Here is a 20,812-nt window from a genome sequence, read left to right on the forward strand (position 1 = left end):
ACCAGCAGTGATTCAACACTTCTGGCTATATACTGGAGAGTGTATTACCTTGAACTCTGATAACCACTCCTCCACAACCCCAGTATCCACAGCTAACATCTTCCAACATCTGCTTCAAAACCTTCAGCCTGAAAGAACAAGCAAACACAGTTTGTGAATACTCCAGTCACTGCATTAAGTCAATGATGAAAATTAAGTCTCTGTGAATATTTAAAGAATCTTATCATGCTTTTAGTTGTTAACATTTTACATGCTGACATTACTTTGAACTTTTATTGTACCTCACTTATGCATGCTGCTGGAAGCATTAAGCACAGGAGTCTTCACACACAGCAGTTTAATAAATTCCAACTATGCATTGCGTGGGAAGTAAGTAAAAGATTTTCAGAAATGGAATTCTGAAAACAGAAAATATTACCTCCTCAATTTCAATTTATTTTTCAGCTTACAAGACTCGAGAGGAAACTGTATGGACTCACTGAAGAGAAAGAACTGTTTAGGTTTTTCCAAGTCAACCGCTATTCCCAGCTTGGAAAAGGTCACTGAAATAAAGGCGGATGGAAAACCTTTCAGTCCTCCCCCACCATGGCAACTGCTAGACAATGAGCCTGCTGCCTCTGCATGGAGCCTAAGACAGAGTCCCCAGCCCAATATTCTGCCCAGTCTCAGACAGAGGGGTCATCAGCAATAGGGCTTGATGACCCCTCTGTCTGAGACTGGGCTTGACGCAGAATGGCTACTGAAATTAATTTCTGATTTCTCTTCAGTTTTGAGAAACCACTTAAAAACAACTGTCCCTTGGAGCAGATTATTCTGACACAAAAGACCAAATATCATTAAGATACAAAACTACTGTAAGTTAGAAGAGCATCCTGTTAGCTCATCCAAACTGCGTCCATGGATTTCAACTAATGACAAAATTAAAATACTCATCTGAGGAAAAAATTAACACTGTCTTGGTGAAATGTTCAGTCATGGGAGACATCCCGTCAAGTTTTACTTTGCCAGTTTAAAATTAGTTTTGAAGTATTGATATCCAAGTATGGGCTTGTCCAGGAAAAAACAAGGAAAAAGATGGGAGATAAGAACTGCCTTTTATAAAACATGTATTTTATTCTGAAATTCAGACAGTAGTAGAGCATATACAGACTATATACAGTATATTTTAGGAAGCCTGAAGGGAGAGAAACCAGATGTAATAGCAAGAGCTAACTATAACCCTCCAAAGCAAGGGGAGTGGGGAAAGTCCAAACTTAAATAAGGCTTTAAGTAGAGACCAAGATATTTCAATGCACAGACAGGGTTGTGAGGAAATTACTATTCAGATATGAATGGCAAAAGGAACAAAACTGAACAGGCTGTCCAGCAATTTCATTTGCAGAATCATTTTAATACACAATAATAACACATGGCAACCAGAGACTTCCGTGCCCCCTCTCCTAACTTGCTTGATCATTAAATAATGGACTGGGACAGGTGAAATCCCAGGGAAGCAGTGGGGGCAATGTCCTCTCACAACCCTAGAGAGACACACAAATCTGCACAAAACTTACAAAACTCTGAAACTCTGCCTTTTGAGGATGAAAGGACAACAGGGAAGGCCCAAGGAAGAGTAAGCATTTAATTTTTGGAGACCAGACCACTGCCATGGCTGGATATGGGCTCTTCAAGTATTGCAGGGGAGGAAAGCTGTCCTTCATTTGGGAGAGCAACAGGGACACATGGAGCTCAGCCCTGCTATGGACAGTGAGACAGCTGGGAGCTTATGGGTCACAGATGGGAGGGCAGAACAATATGGGTGACATTACAGCAGGTGTTTGCTACTCATCATCTGAGCAAGACAAAACACAGGAATTCCTCTTCATATACAGCAGAAGAAGCCTTGCATCACAGGCACCTGGTCCTCACATGGAACATGAACTACCCTCTTATCTCCTGGAGGGCAAACAGAAGAGGGAACAAGTGCATTGGTTACTACAGGAGACTGAGGAGCCAAAGGCAGGTCCTCTGCTAAACATACTAAACTACAAACATGGAAAAACTGGCTAGGGACACCAAGGTCAGGGCAGACATGGCTGCAATGACCATGACAAAGTAGATCACAGAATCCCAATAAGAAGGATCAAAGCAAGAAGGAGGATCAGGAATGTTCTAGAATGGTTCATGGGCTTTTGCAAAAATAGCAGCAGTAGCAACAGGAAAGCTAGGGCTCCATGACTGAATTGGCAGGGATCTGCTGAGAGAAGATACAGAAAAGGCCAAGGTACTCACTGTCACCTTTACTTCTGTTGTTACCAGCAAGAGCAACCCCCAGGAACCTTAAATGTCAGAGCACAGAAAATTGCCTCAGGTGCCAGAGTCTCCAATCAGGCTGAGGAGTCTCCAATCAGAGCCATTGAAAACCCAGTTTGATAAGATCTTGAGCAGCCAAACACCTGCTCCAATTTTCACTACTCTGAGCAAAGGAGGATGGACTTCATGATGACCAAAGATCCATTTAAACCTCATCCATTCTGTCATCCCGTACCAACAAAGAAATGGGAAGGACTGCCATATATATTAATTCAGCTGAATACCTGAAAGTCTTTCTGATCAGCACTGACAGTCTCTGAAGACGTAACAATGAAAACAGAGAGGAGCAGCCTCTGACTGCTCAGCATAGGTTGTGTGTGAGATCCTGCTGTGAAGTGAGGCCCTGAAGGATGACACCATGTGCTAACAAACACAAAGACTAGTCCTACTACAGTCATTGAAGCAACCACCTTGCCAGTTCCTACAGAATCCCACAACCTACTAACCCTACTTTTATTCCTGTGAAGGTGGACAAAGGCTTTTGCAGCATCCCATGCTTCAGCACAGCTGACAACAGTAACCACTCCCTACGGAGCCCCATTAATAGCACAAATATCTGTCCTAATATTGATTGCTCAAAGCAAAAATCCCATTATTTAAAAGAGGCAAGAGGAGTCCTGGATACACCAAGTCCATAGTTGATACAACATATCCAAAGATTAAATTTTTTTTCTCACCCTACTCTAGTGACCCATCAAGCATTACTTTCAGATTAAAGGTTCCCAGAGAACAGAGGCTTCATTTGACCAATAAAAACAGTAAGAGCATCCTTGGCTGGCATTATCCATTGGAAAAATACTTTAAGTTTTTATGACTAATTTTATGACTAAGTATTTAAAGATGACTCTTTTTTTTTTTTAACAGCATGAACTTTTGAAATTACATTTGTAGAAAAGAAATAGGACATTTTGCTGATCAGATCTCTTGTTCTTATTTTTAAAGTAGCAGAGGCATTCCAGGGAGAGTTAAGGCAATAGAAACATACAGGGGATAGACTGTCCTTATTTTACCTTCATAATTTAAAAAATCTATGTATATCTGCTTAAACCACAGCAATACATATTTGAGTTTCACAAATAAGAACTCTTAACTTCATAATTATTTTCCGTGAAGACAAGGATTATGTGTTCAATTGGTGTCCCCCAGAAGGGAAAAAAAGGTTTAATTCCACGTATCAGCTGTGTGTGATCTATTTAAACAGGCAGACAACCTACTGCTTTACTGAGGATTGCCTCATTTTGTTCTAGTTACATAACAAATCAAGTTGGACTGGGCACAATATTTGGAATGAGTTGGAAAATCCAAGACTGTTCCAAAAGGATTAACAAGTTTCAGTTAACAACACAATTTTTTGCTGAAGCCCACAAAATGTTTTTAAAAAGTAACTCCAGAATGGGATTTTTTAACACTTAAGTGCACAAAAATACGGCTTAATTTATAGCACCTGTTAAACTTTTACAGAAAAAAATACCCAGAGGATTAAAAAAAGCATGCCTTAATTACAGCTTTGTTTCAGCAGATATAACTGCAAGATACAGGAGACTGTAAACATGAGATGTCCCAGCTACTACAGAATCAAAGCAACATAAAGTGGATAAAGTAAATACTTGCTACTTTGTGATACAAAAAAAGAGGGGAAAAAGTGTAAAATTACATTAAGAATGTACTTTATAAATACCAAAACTGGAAATTCAAATAACACAGCAAACACGACACAGAATTTTTCCCAAAAAAGTCCTACTTTAAGGTACATCAGCATGTAATTTTCTTTAAATGAATATTTTTTATCTCTTCCTACTAAGTCCCTGCAAAGATTTCAAATGAGTGGAGTTTGAGAACTTCTTTAAAAACAACTTTTGTCACCACAAATCAAACAATACTTTGGTTCAATGTGAAGAGCAGCTTCAAATGTCCCCATGCTCCTCATTCATTTGGATCTCCGGATGAAGATTGTTACAGGAAAGAGAAGTCTCAATATTTAAATGCCACAAAACTACCTGTGATGGAGCTGAGTAACAGCCAGGTGGTTCAGGACTGCTGAATTTTTATTAGACAATATATATTCTTAGTCTATCTCACACATGAAGTTAAGCCACTTTAGGTAATACTCTTGCATTGCAGGTCTTAACTTCATATTTGCCACATGAAAGCAGGCATGTCTTATGCAGTCTAGCTAACACATGGCTAATTATCTGTATTTATATGGCTAATATAACCTGTATTCTTGTGCCTCGTGAGTTAAAAGCACTTTTATTTTCTACAAGACTCCCAACTTGGATCAGCCGCCAAAGACAGGATTGAAAATAAATAATAATTAACAAGTTCCCAAGTCCTAAGCAGCCTCTGACAGCTGTTAATTGGTCTTGCTCTATTCTAATAATGTCTCTTTCGTTTGGAAATTACAATATTTCTTTTGTTTCAAGGTGAGTAGTGTAACTTGAATAAGACACCAAAGAAATTTATCGGACAAAATCAAGTCTCAATTAGAAGAGACTTCTACAAAGTCCCTAAATAGGTAATTTTCCCTTCCTCACCCTTTACAGCACAAATACATCAGGAACTTACTGAATTTCCTGTTTTTAATAGAGGAGGCAGAAAAAGTCACAGGCACTGAGTTGGTGGAGGGCCAGCCAAGACAAATTAAGACATTCTCTGGCAAATTTACTAATGCATCCATCTATTTGGATTTTCATACCTGTCACACAAGACTTTAATATAATAATATCAAATTGTGTCTTTGAATAAAATCACAGACAACACATGCACAGGTTTTTCTTTAAAAATAAATTCTCACAATAGGTGGTTTTCTTGCTCTTTACAGCTACCCAGCATTTGTGGAATGCATCCACAGAATGCACGTGTGTAAATGCAATCTGGATTAAACACAAGGAGGCTGGACTTGGATAAAGAACGAATGCTTGAGTTCTGCAGAACTGACCTTCTGAAACACAGTATCAGACATTTGCTAGGGAAAGTCACAGAGCTGGAAAATACAAAAACAGGAGCCAAAAGCTGCTCAAGTCTCATCCTCTGGAAGTTGCTGGAAGAGGAGAGTAAGCATATACTGTGTCTTTACCTAATCTGTAAAGTATCTGCTTGGAAGTCTGCATTATTTGTGAAAAAAAAAAAAATAGCTAAAAGGGAAACATAGAGGAGAAAGTTAAGCTATTTATGAACCATCAGCCAAATATGTCAACTCACCCCAAAACAGGAACAAAGTAAACTTGTGAGCATTCCATTAGGATGCATCAGACCCATAAGAGATCAAGCCCCTAGTAAATGTTCATCCTCTGTTCTATAGTAGTTTGCACACAGAAGTAGGGATGGGCCAATGAGGACTCAACTTTTCTTCCCTTTTGAAGTGGTACAAGAAATATTAAAAACCTTTTAGTCAGCTCTTACTTGATTCATCAAGCTCATTTAAAGGACTACAGTCTACGTGTAAAATTCACATTGCTGAACCCTTTCTTCTCCCTCGCTTCAGAGACAAAGACACAATCCTTGGTAAGCCACAAAACAGGAAAGAACACTAAGGCAAGTGTATTCTTGATTCAATTGCCAAAGAACAAAATGTATTTTCCTAATGTTAATGCACAACTCAGTGATACAGTGATCTGTTCATCTTCTATACAATTTTGAATATGGTCAGACTGTTCTGTTCAGATACTTGTAGGTGCAATAATGGGCAGCAAAACACTTGAAGTCTCTTGAGAAAAGAAACAGATGCTACTGTGGACTCCAAAAGCCACTCTGACAGGTTTCAGAAACCACAAAGGTCAGGTCTGACTTCTTGATTTTTTCAAACTTTCACAAAGAAACAAACACCCCATTGTGCTAAGCCTGAAACAGTCATATGTTCTATTCAAATATACAACTGCAAACAGTGCTCAAAGACTCAGTATCAAATATTCTCTGATAATTGCCATCTTCAGCTTAAAACAGGACAGCTATGGTGCACCAAGCATCACTGACTTAGGCTCAGGCAAATTCCTAAAATGGTTATTTCAGCATCTTCTAACAAGAGAAATAACAAGTTGTAGATGACACTAGAGGTGACAGGTTCAAAACAAACAAGAATTACCAAAAACAATGTAGGAAGGAAGTATGCACTGAGGTCCAGGTAGATGAACTTTACATAAGCACATAGAAAAAAAAAACACTGGGACATTTGCATGGAAAAATCTACCCAGAGCCACTAAATATATAAACACTTCTAGTTCAGAAAGCTGGAGTCAAAGGTTGCTCCCCCAGCACACTCTTCCAGTTTTCTCTCAGTTCCTTTCTTGGCCTCTTATTTAACAGCCACTGCTAAACAATAAGGTTTCAGAAATCCCCATCTGGTTCACTATGGTCATTCTGCAGTCTTCTGCATAATAAAGTAGTGAACACACAAAAACAACTGTTCTGAACATTTGTTTCCAGTGGTTTGTAAAGATTACTGAACCTTAGGAAGTGAAACTGCAGTCAATTTTAATTTCATCTTGCCAAAGGCATTATTCAGTTTTGCTTCACATTTTCTCCTCCCCTCTGTCAGTGACAGAAGCAACCACAGATAGAAACTCTCATCTACAGCTCACACTTTGTATCACAACGTGGAACATCAGCCTTAAAGAGTCAGGAGTCAGTGGACTCTTCCATAATATAAGATTTTAAAAATAGTTCCCAATCCTGTGCACGTGTGCTTCTCCAACAATTTAACACTTGAATATGACAGTGATAGATATTTGTCCACCAAATGGACAAGTCCTCCTGAATGATATCCATTACAATTTTAAAAAAAATTACATGTACTAATATTCACCCACAGATGACAGACCTCAATTCGGTTTTGGTGCCAGCAATAAAGGAAAAAAATAGCCTACAGAAAGCAACCATACATCAGCTAGACCATACAGAAACTATAAGTAACTGTCTTAAATGCAGTTGTTTCTTATGCAAAGTATCCAGTACCACAGAACACTGTTTGGAGGTTTCTGATCTGTAAAGCATCAAATACTTGATGTATCAAACTGCAACTCAGTCTTCTACAACCTCTCAATTCTGCCAAGAGAGGAAAAAAAAAACAAAAACCAACAAACCTGTGGTTGAGGTCATGAAACCACAAGGCCATTTACATTGCTGGTAAACAGTCACACAGGCACACACGACCCAAAACATTCATGATTAAAGCTTTCTGAAAAGTCTCAAGCAGAAGGTAAGACTCCTAATGCACAGGTTTTTGAAGATTGTAATCCTGATCTTTGACTCCTGGCAAATTTATTTGCTCAATTTCAGATTAGCAATCAATTACAAACCACATTTGTACTAAACTAACCTTGTACTCACCCTTTACTACCAAGGGGAATTGTTTCCCAAGAAAACAAAATTACTCATTCCGGTCAAGCAAGTCACCAGGATAGAGATAAGAGACTACAAGCACTGATATATTCACCTGAATTTATACAAGCCACAGTAAATCAGATCTATATTGTTTAAGCAGGACAAAAGCAGCCCTAACAATACAGTGCCAAAATGAAGTAAGACGAAATAACTTCCACAGCCTGAATTTTATTTTTTCATTGTCCTCTACTACTTCTTCCTTGCTAGCATTTTTTATCCTGCTTTACTATTTCTTCCCTGTTCCTACTGCACAAATGCACACTCTAAGTACATCTGCCATGTAGAAAACCATAGTCAGCCAAAACTGACCGCCTGTAAGACAACTTACTCCAGTTACACCCCATTCTCTGGCATGCAGAATCCCTCCTCTTCCAAACTATTTCATCTTCAGTATATCCTCAAAAGTTAGCTTTTCTATCATCTGTAATTCATCAATAGTTTCATTACAGGGAAATGAAGTAAGATTTATTACTTTCAAAGCTAAAATATACTTGCTTCCACTTTTATTTCATGCAAACATTACTGTTTACATCTTATTGACTCTAAGAAAGAACAGATATATAAACAGCATGATGTTAGACAGAATAAAACACATATAATTGAAAAATCTTGTCTTAATTATCCTTATGTTTTCTAGATTAATATACTTAACTGTTCCAACACACACAAAGAAAAATCAAGATAATAACTATGTGCATCATACAGAAATAGAATTTAAATTAAGCCACATTAAAATGAGTATAAGAACAAGCTTAACCAAATAAATGAACTAGAAAGCATTAGAAATCTTGTCTGTTTTCTATCTATCAAGACTTCCATAACTCGTCTTGAGAACATCAGTGAACCGGCAACTAATTCCAGAGTACATGACACAGTGCTCTTATCAGTTCTGTAAGGAAAAGCAGTGCTGTACAAGTTCACCACAGACAAGAAACATTCTGTAGAGAACCCCAAACATACTTACTGTTCTTTCACACCTTAGTTCCCTAAGCCCAAAGTATACTACATCCCTACAAAGTTAGTAAGCTTTCTCCAAACCAAAGGCAAATTTAAAACAGTGAAATATAATAAAGTATAGGGAGAATAATTGTGTTGCAGCTTTAAATTTAGTATTGCATTTAAGTCTTGAACTAACCAGTTCAAAAGCATGGAGCATTATTTTGGTAGCAAGGCTGTGTCATGTAGTTCCTTGCCTCCTCAACGTTCAATGCCACCCCAGTATTACCTTTACAGGCAGTTATTCACTTAATCTATTTGTGAAGTCAATTTGCTGCAAGCCAATTTTAAAAACCAGGTTTTGTTTTCTAAGTGAAAATTGCAAGTCATCTCATGTTAGAGTTTGTTCAGAACATTCAGCCATATGAAAAGAAAGGTGTTGGGTAATTCAGCTGCTGAAAGGCTCTCAGTGCAAAGCGTGCACAGGCAGATGCTGCACAATAGCTTGAGTATGACTAAAAAGCCTGTGGAGAACTGAGCAGGGCCTGAACCCCATCTCTGAGCATTGACTGTAAAAGACAAAATTTTAACACCTTCTACCATTACAGCACATAGTTTCAGGTAGTACAAATCCAGAAGCATACATCTGGCAAGTAGTTTAGCAGTGACCTAGCAGAAGGAAAAAGACGCAGTTCCCAAAGCAGGACAGGAGTTTGAGAGACTCTTCACTTACTTTTTAGCAGCAACATTAAGAACGCAAGACTTTTGACCAAAACTTCCCAATTCTGCTGGCTGAGATTTTTGGAGACTGCCTATTTCCAACCCTGCTCTAGGTATCTGCACCTCATTCAATTTGGAAAGCAGAGATGCCTGCCTGTAAAACCATGACAACCTGCAAGCCAGACACTAACTTTAGAAGATACTACCCAAGCCACACGAAGAAGAAATTTTGTAGCAGCTCTTGGGACTTCATTTCAACTCAGTGGCCCTTCTGCCTCCATAAAATGAGAGAAACTCCACAAACTGAGAATTGGGCCACAAAAGTCCCTGGTGCTTCAGAAGTGACTTCTGACAGGTTCAGGCCAGGACAGGGTTAATTTCTGCAGTAGCTGGGAAGGGCATAGCAAGGATCCAGATGCTATTCTATACCACCTCATCACTGCCAGGGGAAGCACTCCGGATAGCCAGTTCTGCATGGTGAGCGATCACGTGTGAATCGTTTGCCTATTTTGTGTATGCTGTTATTGATAGTGTAGCTGTTACTGTTCACTTTCTTATTCTATTTCTGTTTCCAGTAAATTTCTTATCTCAACCTGTAATCTTTACTTTTTGTGCCCCTAATTCTCCTCTCTATCCCTACACAGGAGAGTCAGAGGGAGGGAAAGGGAGACTGAGCGAGTAGTTGCAGTTTGGAAGGTTTCAGTGGGAACATTAAATTGGGGAACACCATTGCTAGGCAAGGACAGCCTTATCTGGTAAAGCACAGGCCTCTTTCAGCCAAACCTATTCCAGGGCACCCAGCCCTTCACAAAGAAAAAAGAACTCTCCCAGGGCTCCCAGTGACTTCTCCAGGTAAGCTGTGTCACTGCACTGGGCTATCCAGGGAAGATCCACAATGTAGCACAATATCACACGTGATCCAATACAACTGCAATGGAAAGGTTTCATTTTGACTCCAGAACCTTTAAGTAAGTGCTATGATACAGCACCCTAACCCTACCAGTGCAGCAGCATCAGCATTTCTGATAGCTTTCTATCTGCAAAATATTATCTCCAGTGTACCATTCTACCATTTCCTCAAAGATCATCAAAGAAAAGCAGGAACCTTGTTACCAGGAATACACCCCAGATTTTATAGCAAAAAGAGCTTTATTATAGTCTACTGACAGGTGTTTTAGTAGCTCATTTTCACATAGAAAAAAAAAAAAACCCAACATTCTATACCAAGGTACATTTTCCAGAAGAGGGGTGCATCAATACTGCAAATAACCTTAGGACTTAGTTTTAGTGGTCGATAACTGCTCCCTGTTAAATTACAAATTAAAATTATCCATCGACATATGCATGCAATGCATGTATTTGGCTGTGTTAAACAGTTTCAGGAGAAACATGCTTTATCTCTTCATGACAGTTCTCTTATTCTTCCTCATTCCTTCACATTCCCCCACCCCCACAACAGCCCGTCCACATACAAGACTAGACACACTCATTTGAAAAAACATTTCAGAGCAACTAAGAACAATTTGGTGGGTTTTTACATACTTTGCAAGCTACAGAAAAACATTACTTTTCAACTAAAATTTTTAGAGGCAGGACCCACACTTCTGTCTCATTCAGAATCCAATACATTAAATGCTCTGTCACATATAAATGCTGTAGTACAGACAAAATATACGCAACTCAGTCTCAAGAGAATGTACTACCCTGTATGTCTTGCTCTGCATTGTAATTTTTTTTAAGTCAAATCCCAAAAGCATAATACTGTCAAAGCAGAAAAGGACTGTAATTCTCTCACGTTAAGAGATGTATTAATTTAGATTGAATTCATGTTAGATGAAAAAGCTTTTAAAATAAAAAGTTCCCATTTCATGAAAGCACCTAAAGGTCAGAATATTAATTACTCCAAGAAATAAAAAGCTAATAAAACTCAAATTATACAGATTCTGGAAGGACTCTTTATTTGAATTCAGATTTCCAAGTTAATTGGTATTATCAAGTAATCTGCCATTATTCCAAAGTCACAACAACAGAAAGTTTCTAAAGAATTTATATTGTTACCACTTCAGTAGCAGAAAACAGTTTAAGATCTAAAATAACAAAGCAGACATTCTTTTTCTTTTATTTGCATTTTCATTAAATCACACAATGTCTCCTGCTCAAGACAGGCCTGACTTTTAAGAGCGTTATTACATACCCTACATATCTAGTAGTTCTAGGAGTGGTGCTCCTATAATCAGTAATCAATTCAGAGTTCTAGCTTAGAGTACAGATTTGAAGATTTGAGCCAGGCAAATATTTCTGTAGCCTAACTACAAAGTGATCAAAATTTATTTCTGTAATAATCTCAGGTCTGTGAACTTGAGAACTTGATTTAGAGTATTGTGCTTACAAGCTGTGTCTGAGAAGTCACTTGAATAGCAGACACAGTTGTGACAATACATGGAAATTGGTCATTGACTGCACATGTATTTGGAGCATTGTGGACTGGATGAACCACAGCCAAAGGACATCAATACAGTCTAACAATCCTTAGACACAACATGTTCTGCTTGTAAAAACTGTCATAAGCATATGAAAGAAGTGTTGCAATGAACCAAGAGCAAACTCCATCACACTGGATGAAAAATCCCAAATATAATCTAAGTGAATGGCCACTTTTCAGACCATATGACATTTGAGGGGTGAGGGTTAATAGCACAAAACAGAAAGTTCATACACCTATCATTTAACATCAATAGGCACATTTAAGGAACTTCTTCAAGGGTGTGGCATCATTTGGTTCCTGTTTCATCATGCAGTTAACTTTCTATGCCCACTTTCGTCAGTTCCTCTATTTACTGTACAAGCAGGACCTTCATATAGGTGCTCCTCCTTCCCTTGACATGAAATGTATCCACCTTCTTCTCCACCTACTGAATTTATACAGGACTTTTATTCTAGCACACCAAGAAGCAGCTGTAAATGGTTAAGGCAGTCTCTGCCAGTGTTTCACAGGATTGCAGCGGCTTTGTGAGCACAGGTGAACTAGTATCCACTTCTTTACCACAACAGGACAAAACCTAAGCCACTTTTGAATACCACTAAAATAAGAATGAACCAAAGATTTCCATTACTTCCTTAAGGAACGAATGAATGAATGTGTGCACTATGTATACAAGGGAATGGCACAATTTAGAGATCTCCTCTGACTGTGTTTTTTTGGGTGGAAAATCATTATCGTTCTTCCCTGTGCAGCTATAGTTTGCCAGTAACAGTCTGGAAGAAAATTTGTCACTGCGCAAATAACCATTCCATTCTAGTAAAAACCCTTGGTAACCAATGCAAATGCTTATGCTTTAGATATTGTTCTCAGGCTGAAATTGAAGAAAGAGAATGATATTAAAAATACATATGCCAAACTAAAGTAAGGCAGCAAAAGAATGAAAAGCAGCAGAGACTGCAAATTTACTCGGCCAATCCCTAGCATGATGCAGAAGTGCTGGAAGAGTAGATCTGCTATATTTATACACATTACTGAAGTCAACAAAACTTCAACCAATTCCAGCTGAGACAACAGAATCCTGTTACTCCATGCTGTATCATTACAGACTAAGCAAAACAGATGTTTCCTTTTTTGTGTTTCACTGAGTAACAGAACAAATTTGATAGCCTGAAGTGTCTCATCACAACATGACTGTTGCGAAAATAACCCTAATACACAGTGCTGACACATAATGCTGCTGAGAAAACAGGGAGAGGGGTAAAGAAACTCAAATTTTTTTCCTCAGCTTTACAGTTAAATATAAATCACATTCTCTTAAGACAGGCAGAAAATTCATAAATATTATACCAGCACTCACAAAGCTGCAGATGCGCAGAATTACTGTCACAAGCCTCTCACCTGCTCCTCTGGCTGCTGCACTGGGAATTTAGTTCAAAGCAGGGGAAAAAATGCAGGAGCCTATTAGTCTTTCTACAGCTGACATACGGAGGCAATACAATTAGGAACGTAAGAGATGTGAGCAGAAAGACTGCAGCTTATTGAGCCTAAAAGCTGTAACTGAGTAAAAACAGTAGCACGTCTGCAGCATGTGACATGAAGCAGGCAGGTACTTTGGCACAGACTAAAGGAAGTCAATGAGAAATATATTCTTTTAACTGAGTATATAGTAATTGGTTTAACCAGATGTGCTATTAAACACAAACCAGAATAATACTCAGCATTTCACTGGCAAAATGAGTCCAAACTGACTGTAAGGAACATGAAATTGTTGCTTTAGCACCAAATACCAAGAGCTACGGAACTCCCCAACCCTGCTCCTTCCCCCACTTGGATCACACTGTTCTCCCCTTCATCAGCCTAACACCAAATACATGATGCTGCAGTCTACCTACTTAAAATCAGGAAGAAACATAATTTCCTTCAGCCAGTAAATACTACAAAGGAGTATTTACCAGGGGGAAAAAAAAATCATTTTTATACCTGAAGATCCTTTAGTCTACTTCCTCAGGTAGAGACGTGACTGTAGCACACCTGTCATGCTTTGCACAGTACACTGAAAATATTCACGGTACCCTAACAGAGAAGGTGGGTGGTGTTAAAATTTGTCAAATGCAATTTTAAAAAATTTACTAGGTCAACTTAATGCTTTTACACATATTCCAGTCGTATCCTTTAATACAGCACATAGTACTAAAGGACTGAAAAGAATTAATAGAAAATAATTGCTTTTACAAATCACTACATAGTACAGCCTTGTCCATTAACCAGATGGAGACCTTATATTATCCAGCACTAGCTCCTGTACAATACTCAGACTACGAGACAGGTTAATTGTTGAGTATTAGATATAATTTCCTGCCACATATTTAAAGTGTAATGGCATTTTTTCCTCCGTTCCTAAAAAAAAAAAAAGAACTGCAATAAAATATAGCCAAAGGAGTGAATCATGGTGTTTAGTATTAGCAAAATCTTAAAGGTGTATGCACTGTTTGTCAGGTTGAAATTAATGCCTTGCTGAAGCATAAATATTTATCCAGTGCAAACAGCAGGAAACCTTAGTAGACAGCATGGCTTTAAGCACTCAAGTGTGTTAATTAGTACCCAGTGCAGCTTCAGAGCATGCTACGCTATTTTTGAATAAAGGTTAGATTCCAAATAGAGAAAAGTAACAAAATGTAAAGGTATGAGATAAGATAGCCTAACAAAGCTGTGTTTAATAGCTATCAAAAGTGCCCCAAGTATACATTTTTTGTCACAAAGTTTAGAATGAGAGCTCCTGTGCCAATCAAGATGGAATACAGATACTTAGCAACTTTTACATCAGCAATAAGCATGTTTTACTAGTATTACTTTCACCTACATTTCTTTGCTATGCTTCAGTTGCTACACAGCATTTCATATCATCAGAGGTTAGAGATGGAAAAACAAAAACATACATCTGTTTTGAAGAGATAACCCATTTCTAAGTCTTCATCTCAACACTCAGATGATTCTTCAGCATTGCTGGTCATTTATAAATTAAGAAACATTTCATGCACGCCCTCACTTTCCATGGCATTCTCCATATACATGAGTGATGATAATTAAATATCTGTCCAAATTCCATGTCCTTTATTGATTCCAGTTCTAATAAATAATGCTACTAATAAATACTGTTTATTGAACCCATCTGTTTTACATTTGCGCACCATTTAGAAGTTAAATTGAAGCCTTATAAACAGAACCCTGCATTCATTGCACAAACACCTACACCAACATCCTCCCCTTTCTGGCACTACAAGACAAAAGAGGGTCACATGCAGACAATTTCAGGACTCACTTGGCTGTAAGTTATACTGCTTTCACTCACTGACTTTCCAGTTGTTAGCAAAGCATGTAAGTTCATGTGGGGATGTGACCAAAGAAATTGCCATAAATAACAGCTGCCCTCACAGACTCGGCCAAGATGCTATTTTTATTCTGCTCCTCTTGAACGTGGTCCTGATTAGGGCAAAGGCTTCAAAACAGTTTCACCACAAGTACAAGAATATACTTCATATCCAGCACTAATTTAGAAATGCTATAAGCTGAAAACTATTACAGTTGTTCGATCTTTCAGAAGCTGGTTTTGGTGTTTTGTTTTTTTTGGTTTTGGTTTTTTTGTATCTAATACAAGAGTATTTGAATTTTCATGCCAGCACAGTTCCGACACAAATTCTGATAGAAGTCTGATTTACAGAAAGAACAAATGCAGAAGCCTTTTTCACCTTTCAGCTTTTAGCAAAACTTTTTAAATGTTTTCAAATAACTTTAAGTAATTCAAGTGTCAGTTGTTTATAGAGAAAATCTCAAGTTCATGTAGAAGCACTTAATCTAAAAAGTGTGGGCATACACTTACATGTTATAGAGTAGAGGAAAGAGTCTGGCCATTGCAGGAATAAACATTTTAATGGCATGCAGAGCTGGAGCAGCAGCTTTAAACACAGCCTAGCAGCAATATGCAGTTGCTACACATTAAAAACATTTTCATACTTTAGTATTCCTTGTCTTCAACACTGATGTAGATTTCTGTCCTTATCCTGACACCTTGTTGCTGGCTTCCAAGATTATCTCACAAAGCATTTCAAATAAACTAATCCAATTGTAGTTTCTAAATAACTGATGCTAATAAAAAATGCTTTAATTCCAACACATTCTTCACTTCCAAATGTGCATTTCATACATCACCATTTCAATTCTAGCAACTGAGAACAGCAAACACCAAAAGGGCTATTTTTCCTGGAACAGAAAGAAAACACAGATTTAAAGAAAATATCTCAGGCCTAAAATTCAAATTTAAGTGGTATTTTTAATATATATACATATATTTGCATAATTAAACAGAACAGCATTAACAAAACAAAAGCTGTAATTCTCCTAAGCAGAGAAACTACAAAATTCCAGTAAATCAACAACCTCTCTCAACTACATCATACCAAGTACAAACCAACACACTGAAAGACACTGCATATAAACTGCAGGTTTTAAGCATGCTGTATTTCCATAATCCCATGGAAGTCTCAGAGATTAGACTGGGTCACCCCAGTCAAACTCTTTAACCTCAGAATATAATTACACATGGGCAGTCTTCAGTTTTTCTGAAGGGTACAAGATTTGGACTCTAGTTCTCTTCAAAGAAAACAGAGTATGCAGGCAGGGAAGGTCAGACTGGCAAACTTTTCATTTCCTACACAGCCAGATCAGATCTCCTGCTTAAATTTCATGCACCTTGCTCTTGGAAGAGTGACTGCTTGGTAACACCGGCCGTATGGTGTTACCACGAGTGCAGTGATTCACAGGTGTAACTTCCACTTCTGCTAACAAAACTACCCACACAGTCCTATGGGAGACCTAAGGATAGATCAGCTTTCTACCCAGCCTTCCACTTGTGAGAGAGGAAGCGTGCTAGGTTATGCAGAGAGCACATCTGTCAAAGGGAAGGGCTGGGAATGAAACCTGACCTGGCAATTCACCTAACGGATTTAAGTCTAAGCACTTCCCGACGGAGGCTTTGTACGTTTGCTGAGTGCACAGGTGATCTTTGTTAAGAGCACAAGAGCTACTACATTTTCATATTCTCATCAACATAAACATTTATGCCTCGTGAAAGTTTAATCCTAAAGCCTCAAATACTCCACAAGCTCTTAATCCCAAAGCGAAACCTGGGAACTGTGACTTTTCTCCAAGAAATCATTTTGCAAACCATGCACTCTCCATACAACCTGAAAAAACCCACAGTGTCACATCAGACCATTTATTTTCTAATTAGAATAACCAGACATTAGCCAACACTTTATAACTAATAATTTATACTTCCAGAATGAACAAGATGATTTTCACATGGCATGCATTAAAGTCAGTGACAAGTTAAGACAACCTAATATGTACCTTAAGGCAGGCTTTAATGAAAATCAATTTCCATGAGAAAGGTTCAAGATACTGGGGTTTGAGAGGAACGTGTGCTATGAATGAGACTTTAACTCAGTGACTTACTATTAGGTTTGACCCTGATATTTGCATCAGCAAATGGGCTTGTCTCCCAGATGACACACACCACTTGTACTGCCCAGCCTTACAATATCTCACGTACATGCTTGTGATACAAGTCTTCACAAAATCAGAATCCAAGTGACTTAACTAGCCAGCTATGCCTGGGAACATGTCTCCCATGGACTCTCTCAAGTGAAAGCAAACCCACCCATCAGGAGACTACAGCAGAATTTCAATGTGATCCTGCCCCTGACAGACTTTTTCCTTGGAAGAAGCTTTCTGATTAAATATAACACGTCCCTTTAAAACGGCTCACCACTGCAAGGAAGTGAATTGTTACAGTTAATAAATCATCCCAAGGAGTACTGCACTTCCCCAAAATTATCATGCCTCTGATAAAAGGCCTATTAGAAATGCCTTGCCTCACAAAGAGATTATCACAGAAAGAAGTAGTCAGGTTTTGTATTTCAAAATTAGCAGGTTTATATTTTTTCCTACTCTGGAGGAAAAAATACACCCAAAAACACTGCCAGAAGGATCTAACATTCAACTTCAAAGTAGACTACTTTTACCAAAACTATTTCACTGATGAAACTACAATAGATTGCAAATTAATTTGACCACATTATACAACATTACTTAATTTTTGTAACATAAAAGAACTTGTTGACAGGTGGAGAGAACAAAAGCAAGATGCCATTAGAGGCATGAAACTATATGATCTTTAAGGTCCCTTTTAACCCCTACTTTTCAATGATATTGTGGAAAGCACAAACTTCTGACAAACCACTGTAGCATATAAGTCCAGCCTGAAGGGAAAAACTACAGAAAAGCCTTTCAGATACCACAAAATGCAGTCATCAATGTCTACGCTTTACTCCATAAGACAGCTTCTTGCCTCTTTGCAGTGCAATTTACTCAGCTTGCCTTTAAAAAGTCACTAAATCTGAATTTGCAGCTGAGGATCCCAACACAAACCACGTAATAGAAATTTTAATATCTGGCTCTTCTACAGTCACCTCCTCACACACTGGCAGTGTAGGTTAAAACTCCTCAAAGGTCCATACTAGCAGGACTTCATCATCTTCAAGCACACAAATCTGCTCCCTGTGAGCCCAAGGCTGGGGAGCTTTTTCGGCAGAGAGCTAGAATTCAACTGGACGGGAAACAAACGTGATGGCTGTCGGGATTACATGGGACAAGACAAATCCACGGGCACTACCTCTGCTTTCATCCTTACCTTCGATGCACAAAGCACACGGAAGGCCACTTCGACTCAACGTGCTCCGAGTTAAAGCACGAATCCCGCGGCCGAAGCCCGGCGGCGCTGCCCGCTCGGATTCCCCAACTCCGCGATCCTAACTGTTGCTGCCGCCTCCCGCATCCCCGCGGCGGGCACCAACTCACCAACACACACCCCCACAGCACGGCTCGGCACCAGGGGCTCCGCACTCTGCCCCAAACCTCCCCACGAGGCTCCGCTGCCAGGCACCGCGCTGCCCGCCCCGCTCCGGGGACGCCGCGGGAGCAGCTCCTTTGTCTCTCCCGCAGCCCCGGCCGCCTTCTCCCGGCGCCTTGCCGGCCCCCAGACGCCCGGGCGATGCCGCCGCTCGCCCGCCGTGCCCTGCCGCGGCCGGACCGGGTGCGGGCGGTGCGCGGCGGGCGGGCGGCCAGACGCGGCCGGGATGCCGGCGGGGCCCCGGCAGGACCCGCGGGAACGGGGGAAGCCGCAGCCGGTGCCCGGAGCGCCGCCCCGCAGCCCCGCACCGGGGGCAGGGTGCCGCCCTGCCCCTCCATCGCCCCCGGGCACCGGCCCTGCCCCCGGCAACTCCGCCGCCCCCTCCCGGCCTCCCTCCCCGCGCCCTTCACCGCGCGCCGCCGGCTGCCCCAGGGTGGGGCGCGGGACCCGCAGCCCGGGGGGGTCCGCTCAGTCGGCCGCGAGTTGCCCGACGACCGCGGCCGCCCCGCCGGGATGCGCCAGCCCCACGCGGGAAAAAAAAAAAGTTGTCCCCGCGGGAGCAGCCGGGAATCGAACTCACCCTCCCGCCCGGCGGCTCCGGCGCGGCCGCGACTCAAACTCACCCTCCCGCCGGGAGCGGCAGAGGCGGGCGGACACCGCCCGGCCCCGCCGCTGCCTGGCGGCGGCCGCAGCCAACCGGAGCGCGCAGCGCGGTCACGCCAGCCAATAGCGCGGCAGAGCGGGCCGTGCGCGCGCCCCGCTCCCCGCTGGGCGGGGCCGGCCCGCTCCGAGGCCGGGCGGGAGCGGGGGGCGCGCTGTGAGGGCGCCCCGGGGCGGGCACGGAAACCTGACCGGTCATGGGCTCCGTGCTGCGGCTGGGACGGGAGCGTGGACCTGCGGGAAGCCCAGGCGGAGTCCGGAGCGCCGGGCAGGGTCGTGCCCTGCGGGGAGATGCGCCCTTCGGGGCAGCGGCCGCTCCCGAAGCTGCCCTGCGAGCGCGGGTGGCGGCGGGCACTCGGAGCTGAGCGGGCGGCAGCGCTCGGGATGCGCTAGAGAGAGCGGCTCCAGAGCTGCGAGTGCTCTGCCGCTGTCCCAAGTCACACATCCCCCCGGCCTGTCACTTGGAAATAAAATCAGAGCTGGAGGCAGGAGCGGGGACAGTCAGGTGTGACAGTGCCCCGGCCCGGCAAAGGTGCGGCTGACAGCTCCACAGGAGATGCCTACGGGCACCCTGATGGGAATGACGCGCAATTGAATGCCTCTTAATTGTCATCAGCCGTGTCTTAATCATTATTTCGATACTGATTCTTACCAGCCTTCCCTAAGTGAAGCAATTGTAGGCAATTCTAATTCCACAGCACTCCAAGGCCTTTTCAAACACAAGTACTATTCCCGGCCCCCCCCCCTTTTTTTTTTTCCTACTGACATCCTTGGACTGCTCTGGAGAACAATCTTGCAATAAAACCACGTGTCCCACAAATAGCTAGTTTTTTATTTTTGCTTTTTTTTTTTGTTATTACCACCAGAGTTTCTTTTTAAGTATGCTTTCAGGATGTAAGTTTTATTCCTCAGAAGCACGCACTTCTGGTAATCCTCTGGATTAATAAAAATTGAGTTAATCGGTAATCTAATTGCTGTGTGATGAAATCGAGGCAAGGAGGCTGTGATTTGGTCTGTGTCAAATATCACTGAATTAACACCACCAACACTGTCACAAAGTGCTGTCCTATATGATTAGTCATTTAAAAGTCATGGTATTCTATGCCTTGCACATGTTAATTTCCTCAATTACACTGCAGATGTAGATGCTGTGTTCACACACAAGTTTATTGATTTCTCTGGAGCCTCGAACCTGAGAAAATACCAGGTTCAATGCACTTCTTTTTTGGCCATCCTGCATAGGGACATCAGTATAATTCTGTCTGAGCTGTTTCTGGACTTGTGCTATTGAACCGATCATTTCCATATGTATATAG

General features: G+C 41.0%; 1 protein-coding gene across 8 annotated transcripts in view; it reads right to left on the minus strand.

Moving 5' to 3' along the window:
• The window catches only part of HYCC1 (hyccin PI4KA lipid kinase complex subunit 1), a 43,151-nt gene extending 23,625 nt beyond the window's left edge, over nt 1-19,526 (minus strand). For 3 of the 8 annotated variants that reach the window (XM_064412232.1, XM_064412276.1, XM_064412267.1), the window contains exons 1-2: nt 15,747-15,783; nt 49-128 (exon numbers count right to left, since the gene is read on the minus strand). In XM_064412232.1, coding sequence (XP_064268302.1) covers nt 49-128; nt 15,747-15,778 — 112 coding nt within the window. In that variant the 5' untranslated portion in view covers nt 15,779-15,783. Of the gene's footprint in view, nt 1-48; nt 129-15,746; nt 15,784-19,416 lie in introns of those variants that run through there. The other 5 variants (XM_064412262.1, XM_064412242.1, XM_064412260.1 and 2 more) reach the window with 5 other exon arrangements.
• Between the last annotated feature and the right edge of the window lie 1,286 nt (nt 19,527-20,812).

Source organism: Passer domesticus, chromosome 1 (assembly GCF_036417665.1).
Source record: "Passer domesticus isolate bPasDom1 chromosome 1, bPasDom1.hap1, whole genome shotgun sequence".
In the NCBI taxonomy this organism is placed as follows: domain Eukaryota; kingdom Metazoa; phylum Chordata; class Aves; order Passeriformes; family Passeridae; genus Passer; species Passer domesticus.